This window comes from Notamacropus eugenii, chromosome 1 (genome assembly GCF_028372415.1).
Source record: "Notamacropus eugenii isolate mMacEug1 chromosome 1, mMacEug1.pri_v2, whole genome shotgun sequence".
Taxonomy (NCBI): Eukaryota; Metazoa; Chordata; class Mammalia; order Diprotodontia; family Macropodidae; genus Notamacropus; species Notamacropus eugenii.
The window spans coordinates 309,218,688-309,228,611 of NC_092872.1; the positions used below are offsets into that span (position 1 = coordinate 309,218,688).

General features: G+C 43.9%; 1 protein-coding gene across 1 annotated transcript in view; it reads right to left on the reverse strand.

Annotated features, from left to right (window-relative positions):
• KLHDC2 (kelch domain containing 2) overlaps positions 1–5,921 on the reverse strand; it is a 49,019-nt gene extending 43,098 nt beyond the window's left edge. The window contains exon 1 of the mRNA XM_072629465.1: positions 5,757–5,921. Within this exon, the coding sequence (XP_072485566.1) occupies positions 5,757–5,918 (162 nt within the window). The 5' untranslated portion in view covers positions 5,919–5,921. The remainder of the gene's footprint in view (positions 1–5,756) is intronic.
• Positions 5,922–9,924: the final 4,003 nt, after the last annotated feature.

The window sequence follows — 9,924 nt, forward strand, 5'->3', positions numbered from 1 at the left end:
AACTTTATGCCACCTAATGTCAAGTGGATCCTCACTGGGGAAAGCAATCCTTTTATACCTCTCCAATCAAATAACACTAAACACAGAGGCTTTCCCAAACCTCTGCGTCCCTCCTCATATCTACCATTATTTGTTCTCTCCTCACTCTCTAAGCAGAAACCCTTGCCTTATGCTTTTGGCCACTCTCTCATCTCACAGGAAGAAGGCTTGATCTTTCAGCAGAAGATGTAGCCAATAAACCCAGAGGAAAAAAAGGCAGCTTTTAGGGGTGGAACACTGGAGGAGGTGGTCCTCTTTGAGAACGAAGGGCAAACACAACAACACAGGAAGAAGTCACCCTTCTCCTTGACACCCTTCCCTTTACATGCACAAGATATCATGTTCCATGCTGTCTTCTTCAGCAGACTGTCCTTTCAACTCCACTCCCTCACGTCTCTTCAATCATTTATCTGTCTACTGGCTGCATCCCCATCTAAAAACACACCCAAATCTTCCTATCTTCAAAAAATCCTCACTTAATCTGTCCACACCTAATTATTGGCACATATTTCTCCTCCATTTTAAGGTTAAAATCCTCAAGAAAGTTTCTACTTCTTTCCTCTCTTCTTAACTCTCTACAGTTAAGACCTCATCATTCAACTAAAATTGATCTCTCCAAAGTTTTAGTTGTTGTTCAGATGCTTTTCAGTCATATCTGACTCTTCATGACCCCATTTGAGGTTTCCTTGGCAAAGATAAGGGAGTGGTTTTGCCATTTCCTTTTCCAGATCATTTTACAGATGAGGAAATTGAGGCAAACTTAGCTACTAAGTGCCTGAGGCCATTTGAATTCATCTTCCTGACTCCAGGCCTGACCCTCCATCCAGTACACCACCTACTTGCCCTCTTCAAAGTTACCAATGACCTAACTGCCAAAACCTAACAGCCTTTTCTCGATCTTCATCCTTCTTAATGTCTCTTCAGTCTCTGAAACTATCAGTCACCCTCTTCTCATCCTTCTTAATCTCCCTTGCTGGATCTTTATCCAGGTCAGGCCCACTAGGACTTTGTCCTGGTCTCTTCTTCCTCTACACTACTTTTCTGGGTAATCTCATTAAGCTCTCACGGATTGAATTATCTCTACATTGATGATTCCAGGGTGTGGCTAGGTGTCAAAGTACACAGAAGGACACGCCTAAAGTCAGAAGGGCCTGAGTTCAAATCTTGCACCAGCTATGTGATCCTAAGCAAGTTATTTAAAGCTGTTTGCCTCAGTTCCTCCTCTGTAAAATTATCTAGAGCACGAAATGGTAAGCCACTCCAGTATCTTCACCAAAAAAAACTCAAATGGGGTCACAGAGAGTCAGACACAACTACAATTCTACAACAACAAAAACAACCTGATGATTTTCAGATCTACTTGCCCAGTCCTATCCTCTCTCCTGACTCCTAGACTCCTATCTCCGCCTGCCTACTGGACATGCTGAACTATGTCTATGTTCTACAGACATCTTTAATTCAATAAATCCAAAATTGAACTTATTATTTTTCCCCTTAAGGCTTCTTTTCAAACCATCCTCCCATTAAGCCAGGCTAGCAACCCAGGTGTCATTCTCAATTCTCATTTTTTTTCTCACACCCCCTATACAATTAGATGACAAGTACTGTTGATTCTACCTTGCCAATATTTCTTCAATATACCCCTTTCTCTCTTCTGACATTGCCATCACCCTAGTGCAGGTCCTCATCATCTCATGCCTGGACTATTGAAATAGCCTGTCAAAGTCTCCCTATCTTGTCTCTCCCCACTCTAGTATATCCTTCACTTAGCTGTCAAATTGATCCTCCTCAAGTGTGGATCTATGTTACCACTTCCTTACCCCCACCCACATTCAGTAAATTCCAGTAACTCTCTATCACCTGCAAGATCAAATGCAAAATCCTCTGTTTGGCTTTTAAAGCCATTCATCCACGCCCAATCTTTCCAATCATCTTTCACCCCTCCTCCTTACTGTGGCACTGGCCTCCTTGCAGTTAAGACACTCTTGCCTCTGGGCATCTTTACTAGTTGTCCTCCATACATGGAATGCACTCCCTCCTTAACTCCATCTCTTAGTTTTCCTGGCTTCCTTCAATTCCTAGCTAAATTATATCTCTTACAAAAAACCTTTATCAGTAGCCCTTAAAGCTTTCCTCTGTTCAATTTATTGTCCAATTTATCTTGTCTAATCTTGTTTATATACAGTTGTTTGCCAGTTACCTCTGCCATTAGACTCTGACCTCCTTGCCTTTTTTTGGTATTCCCTGTGCTTAGCACAATGTGTGGCAAACAGGAGGCACTACATAAATGCTTGCATACTGACTGATTGATGTGGCCAATTGTTATATAAGGTTTTTTTCCCTATATTTTCAATGAAGGGGTGGGGAGACTGCAGGATAAGAAGCTGGAGCTTCATTAATTGAAAAAAATGAGAAAAAATTTATCTTCTTTCATAATGAAAAATCTAATAATTCATCATTTGTAGAATTTGTGCTTTCTTTTTCTAGTGTTGGTGGTAAATTGTTGATGTTTTATTCATACACTTTCATGAGCCTACCTTTGTCAAAGGTACATACCTGAGAGATGTTTGGCACCATGACTATAGCCTATGGCCATAGAACACTGCCAAACGGAAACAAAACAGATTAGTTCCATGACCTTAGCTCTAGCCACACAGGGATGAAATACCCTAATTATACTTCAAGACAGCCATTTACTCTACACAATGAGAAAAACATTCTTCATATCCACTAAGCATATGAAATGCCTACTATCTGCTAGGCAATAAGTATACAAAGACAAAATAAAACAGACTCTACTTTGAATAGTTTCTAATATATCTAGGAAGATAGTATATACATATTTAAAAGGAATAGGGCCCAGACTTGCAATTTCATAGATACTGAGAACTCCCAAGTGAGCAAACTTCCTCTACCAATGCAAGCTGGTATCTTTTCTGCAACTTCTTAGAAGAGATACCCTAAATTACTGAGAAATTAATAAAATGTTATCAGAAGTCAGAGTGAAACCCAAGTTTGCCTGATTTCAATGTCAGTTCTCTACACACTACACCACAATGCTTTTCAAAATTTTAAGGGGGGAAATCATTAGCAATTGGAGGAATCAAGAAAAGTTTCACTGCAGAATGTAGCACCTAAGCTGAACTAAGAAGCTGAAGCAAGGATAACAAAATGTACAAAGGCACATAGATGGAAAATGGAAGTGCTGTCTGTGAGGAATATCAAGAAGGCAAATTTGGGTGGCACCAAGAATACAAGAAAGAAATTAATGTATAAAAAAGGTAGGTAGATTCGTGTCGAGTTGTGAAAGGCTTTAATTCTAAACAGAGTTTATATTTGATCCTAGAAGGAATAGAGACACTAGAGATAATACTGAGTAGGGTCAGACCTACACTTTAGAAAAATCACTGACAACCATTTAATGAAAAGAATACTGGTACTGGAATCAGAATACCTGGGTTCAGTCCTGATTGTAAGCAATAATAGTCCCATAACAACTACTATGGACACAGCGTTTACAGTTTGCAGAGCATTTTAGTTAAGGGACTTGCCTAACATCACACAGCTACTAAGTGTCTGATGCAGGACTCGAACTTAAGTCTTCCTGACTCCAATTCTAGTGCTCTATCTACCACAAGGTGTGATGCTCCCTACTAAAAGGGAAAGGATTAGACAGAGAGTTACCAGGCCAGGGTAGGGGAACCTGCGACCTCAAGGCCACACGTGGCCCTCTAGGTCTGCAAGTGCAGCCCTTTGACTGAATCCAAACTTCACAAAACAAATCCTCTTAATAAAAGGATATGTTCTGTAAAACTTGGACTCAGTCAAAAGGCTGCACTGAAAGACCTAGAAGGTCACATGTGGCCTCGAGGCAGCAAATTCTCCATCCCTGCACTAGGCTGTACTAGAACTACCAATGAGACTGTCTGGTCTCCATGAAAGTTTTCCAAAACTAGCTTTTCAGACTAATAATATTTTAATATTTCTGTGTTGCTGCAACCAGGGAATGAGGCAAAAGTACAAAAGAACACATTTACTTAGACTCATACAAAGACCTAGAAAGGCCTTCAAAGGTCCTTTAGTTCAGCACAACATCCTAAATAACATTTACAAAAAACAGTAGCAAAAATAACACATTAACTCAACAACCAGATTGTACGCCCCTTAAGAGCAAGAATTATGTCTTATTCATCTTTATATAACCCATGCTTAACACCAAGAGTATACAGTTTGTGACTGACAGCACTTCTCTAAATAACATGATGGCATCTTCTAAATTCTAAGGCAAACTGCTAGTAGCCAATAGTTGTTACACGTGGATGTAACACTGGATCACGACAAGACACTACTAGGGGGACACCGTGAGCCCCAACTTTCTGCTATATGGCTTTTAACTTTATTCACTCAACTGAAATTGCTCTCTCTAAAACTGAAAATTGAAAATCTAAATTCCAAAACATGGTCTTTTCTCAGTCCTCATCCTTCTCATCTAACCTGTTGTTGCTTTTGACCCTAACGACCATCCTCTCTTCCAAGATACGCTCATCTCCTAGTTTTGGTGACTCTGTTGGTTATTCTTCTACATGACTGAATGTTCCTCAACCGCATCAGGGGTCCCAATTATGGGTATTTCTCGAAGTATTTTCTGTAGCATACTTTTAGTCTTACATCACCAGTCACCTACTGGCCATTTCCAACTGGATGTCCCAGAAAAACCTCAGACTGAAAACGTCTAGAACAGACAACATTTCCCATCCTGCAACACCCCAAAAATCTCTCACTACTTCCAAATCTTCATTTTTCTCAAGAGGCATCACCATTTTTCCAGTCTCCCAGACTCAGGACCTCAGTAGGATCCCAACTCTTCACTCTTCCTTACTGCCACACAAGCTGCCATCTCACGCCATTTCAACATCATATCCATCCCTCTTCTCCCTGCTCACAAAGCACCACCTCGTTCAATTCCTCATCATCTCTTGTCTAGACTCTTCTATCAGTCTACTGCCTGGAGGATAAAATCCAAACTCCTCTCTTTAGTCTTTCAAGCCTTTCCTCATCTCACCTCTCCATGCTCACTGGGCATTCCCCTCCACCCTCACCATGCAGTTAGGGAAACTGGCCTTCCCCTAGCCGCAGGCACATGACACCGCCTCCCCGGCTGGGCCGTACCCCAAGCGTCCCCACTTCTGCCCCCCAGGCCCCCCTTCCAGCACCACCTTCCACCCCAGGGCCCTGCGCTCCACACCACCAGCCTGCTCTCTTTATTCTCTTCATGCTGACTCTGTACGTAGCAAAGCCTACACTTGTCTGCTCCCTGGGCCCTTCCCAGTGGGGACTGTTTCATTCCCACTTCCTGCGTCCCCAGCAAAGCTGCCTGCACGGCAAAGATCTGACAGGCTGGCTGGCTGAGAAGACACCGAGCTTCTTCGGGGGAAATCGGACTGATTGGGAGTGAAATCGGAATTTCTTAATCTGGGGTCTGGGGAGTGTGGGTTTAAAAAGATATAGATGGAGGGAGGGAGGGAGGGGGGGGGAGGGAGAGGGAGAGAGAGAGTGTACGTGAATATTTCAACAGAATTAATTTCCTCATTAACGCTGAATTTTTTTATGCATCCAAACGCCTCCCTGAGAGGGAACCCCGACACAAAACGGGGGACGGGGAGGGGAGGGGGGAGGGGCTGGTGAAGACGACGCGGCCCCGAGCCGGGGTGACCCACCTTGTAGCCGCCCCAGACGAGCATGTGTCGCCCGTCGCTAACCGCTACGTGGCCGCTGCGCTCGGCCGGAGCGGCCGCCTCCAGAAGCTCCAAGCTCTCCGGGTCCCCGGGCCCCGGCGGCGCCTCCGCCACATGCAGCTCCTCCTCCTCTCCATCAGCCATTCTGCTCCGTTCTTTATTCAAGAACCACCGACGCACCCGGCCCCGGGGAGAGGGAAGACAACCCCGCCCCCGGGCCCTCCCCGGCCGGGGCCCGCCTGGCCCCGGAGTCGCGTCAACCTCGGCCCGGGCCCCCGCGGGCCGTCAGTGGGAAGCGTCCGGGGTCCCAGGAGCGCTCGGCCCCGAAGTCCCGGGGCCGGCCACGACTCGGGCTGCTTCGCTTCGCTTCGCTTCGCCCAGGCCGCTACTGGGACGGCCCTGGCCAGCGTCAAGGGCCCGGCCCGGCCTGGCCTGGCCTGGGCTCGCCGCCCCGCAAGAACTGACCCTGGCCCGAGCCAGAGCTTCCGCCGGACAGTCTGCTGTTTATACCTCGCAGCGGAAAGCGTCGGTTCTTCTGGGGCGGACCCTGGGCTCCGCTGCGGAAGCCCAGCGAGGCTGTCTGCGCCCCCCAGCGGCGGTCCTCCAGGCGCTCTCCCGCTTGGGGCCGCGCTTCCCCGCCCTCCGGTGCCTTCGCCTCCGCGGCAGTGGTCTAGAGCAGCTCTGGAACAGCCTCACCGACGCCAACCCGGGACCCCAGTGCGAGCTGGGGAAGGGACCCCCGCGGGATGAAGTGGAGGCCGCCTCCGGGATGTCTGCCTAGACTTGGGGGGGCAGAGCTCATTAGCGCGCGGCCAACCCACCGGCGCAGCGCCTCCTGACCGCCCGCTGGGCGGCGGCACCTGCGGGTATTCCGGTAGGCAGACCCAGGCGCTCCGGTACCAGCAGGAGGATCGCCGGCCTGTACTGAACGGGGCCCGAATTTTTCTACAAAGTATTATTATATACTCAAGCGCACGGCCTGGCTGGGGGAAGGAAGCCAGGTCATGGAAAGCTGGTCCTAGCTGTGGGCTTCCCAGGGGCTGAGGCAACGAGACTCCTACGGAGCCTGCTGTCTTCGAAGGGCTTTACAAGTATCTCCCTGAGCCTCGGGGAGAGGTCGGTACTGTTGTTGTCCCCCTTTTTCAAACTCCCACAAATAGCGGTCATGGGACTTCCTCAGGGTCCCACAGCCAGAAGAGTCCGCGGTGACGTCCGAACCTTCCTGTGGTCCAGGCTCAGCGTTCTGTTCGCCGTGTCACCCGGGGCCGGACAGTAAAGCTCTCAGTATGTGCCAGATTATCCTCTCAAATGCTCGCCAGGAGTCATGCAGCAACTGCTGAGGGTTCAGGGAGGATAGCGGCCCCTGAGACTGGAGCTCCCTGTGGAGAAACTTCCTGAGACAGTGTTTTGAGGTTAGGGAGAAATGTGATTTTTAGAGAGAAATGTGATTTTAGAATTGGGGTCCAAGCAAAGGCACCCAAGCACCCCATCATTTCTTTTCATTATTTCTCTTGAGATTCTTGACATTTTTTTCTTCCATATGAATTTTACCATTTTTCCAATTCTATAAAATAATTCTTTGGGTTTTTTATTGGTATGGCATTGAATAAATAATTTAGGTAGCATATATTATAATTATTATTATATTGGCACATTGTACCCTTGAGTAACTAATATTTCTTTCAGATCATATATATCTATATTTCTGTAAAGGAAGGAAAGGCACAAGTATTTATTAAAGGCCTATTATATGCTAAGCACTATGCTACACATTTTTAAAATGTTATCTCATTTGTAGTTTCATTTACATAATTTTTTTGTTTATTTTGGAAAGGAAACTACCAAGTATTTTGTACGTGCTGTAGTGTATGTTCATCCTTTGTTGCCAAAGAAGACCATGCCATCAGAGAAATGATGACATGACTTGCACTTGACTTTGTTTTGAGTGAGGGAGGGCTGTGCAGTTCACCACCCACCACCCTCACTTCTCCTCCAGAGCCATCTGAATCCAGTGACCAGACATTCATCAGGATGACTGGAGATGACCCAGGATGAGGCATTTGGGGTTAAGTGACTTGCCCAAGGTCACACAGCTAGTGAGTGTCAAGTGTCTGAGGTGAGATTTGAACTCAGGTTCTCCTGACTCCTATTCTATCCACTGCACCACTTAGCTGCCCCAACTAACATTCTGTAGTAATATTTAATGGAATTTCTTTATCTTTATGCTGGGTGTTGTTGATATTATATTAGAAATGCTGATTATTTGTGAGGATTTATTTTATATCCTGAAAGTTTGCTGAAGCTATCGGTTGAATTAATTTTTTTTTACTTGAATTTTTAGGATTCTTTAAGTAGACCATTGATAATCATTTAATATCATTTTTGAACTTTCATAAGGGCCAGAACCTGAATTAATCAATCAGAAAGAAGAGCCTGCACCTGAAAGCTTCTTTGTTCTCTGGGTAAATTTAGAGAATAACTCTTCCTGTGTCTACAAGGCCATATGGGGCTGACTTAAGAACATTCTTTTTCTCTGTTTATAACCATTAAGGATGAGACTCTTAACATGAGACACTATCTTGAATAATGGGACTTTTTCTTATCTTAATATTTTTATTTTATGAACACATACTACGTTGTGGCATGTTAATGGTAAAGAAAACACAGATATCCTGGGTCGTAATTTCCATTGACACTTTGTCAACTCTCTTATCCTACTGTATTTACCACTTCTTCAATTAAGAAAATTCCTTTCTCATAATATGGTTAAACATATATGGAGATCATAAATTTGAGTGACACAGACATGCTGAATTGGGCAAGCCTGGCCATTCTTTTATCAGTCAGTCAGAAATTATGTTTTGGCTTCTTGTATGTGCAAGTTCGTCAGCTTCAGCTAACTTTAAGAGAATAAACAATATGGATTTACATATCACCTAGCCTGTTTGCCCCCTTTAACCAAACTTTCAGGTCAATACCATCATGTCATCTGTAAAAAGTGATGACTTTATTTCTTTATTTTTACTATTCTTTCAATTACTTTTTCTTGTTTTATTGTTATATGAAGTATTCCTAATATTATAAATTAGAAATGGACAAACATCCTAGTTTCACCCTTGAATTTATTGCCCATTGATTCAGCTATACCAAAGCTAGGCCTTATATAGCTAGGTGTCAGTGGTGCAAATAATGAATTGCCAGAAGGGGTGCACTGTTCAAATACAAACTGCATATTTCCATTGGGCTGGAAGTAATTACCGTATTTTGTTTAAGTATAACTTCAAGTAAGGCAAATTTAAATACATGGTAACTTCAAAGATATAAAAAAAGTTCCCTTATGTACAAAAATATTTATAGCTGCTCTTTTTGCATTGGCAAAAAACTGGAAAAAAAAGGGATGCCCATCAATTAAGGATTGGTTGAATAAGTTGTGCTATAGCACTAAGCTGTAAGAAATGAAGAAACAGATGATTTTAAAAGGACATGGAAAAACTTATAGTAGCTGATGCAGAATGAAGAAAAAATTGTACATTAACATCAATATTTTTAAAATGAACAATTTTAAGGAAAGTTATAAACTCATGAAGAATAAAATGGACAAAACCAGAAGAACAATCATACTGTACAGTTTCTGTGATATGTTGTAGTTAGCTTGCTAATATTTAAGTTTTTGCATCAATATTCATTAGGGATTTAGTCTGTAGTTTTTTTTCCCCCTGTTTTGACTCTCCCTGGTTTAGGTATTGTGAACCCCTCCACAAACTGTTTTGAACCCCATTTAGGTCTCAGAAAAGCCTAAAACCTGGATGAGACAAAAGGAGAGACATTTTGGCCCACTCTGAGCTTAACCTACCATAATGCTTTGCATGCTCCATCATAATAGACATACTTTGCTTTGTTCTGTGAGTGAACCCAAGAGGCTCCTTGCTATGTCAGCAACTACAAGACCAGATGAAGTTGACCAGGAGCATTCTTCTGTTTATGACTGCCAAGGACAAGGCACCTTGAACTGGACACTCTTGATGTGGATACCAACAGTGCCCTAAGGGTTAAAAGTTGTTTTTCCCTAATTTATTCTTTAACCTTAAGGTACCCTAAGGTTTCTTCCCCTTATCTCGATATACCATAAAACTTCTCCCTTATCCTGGAA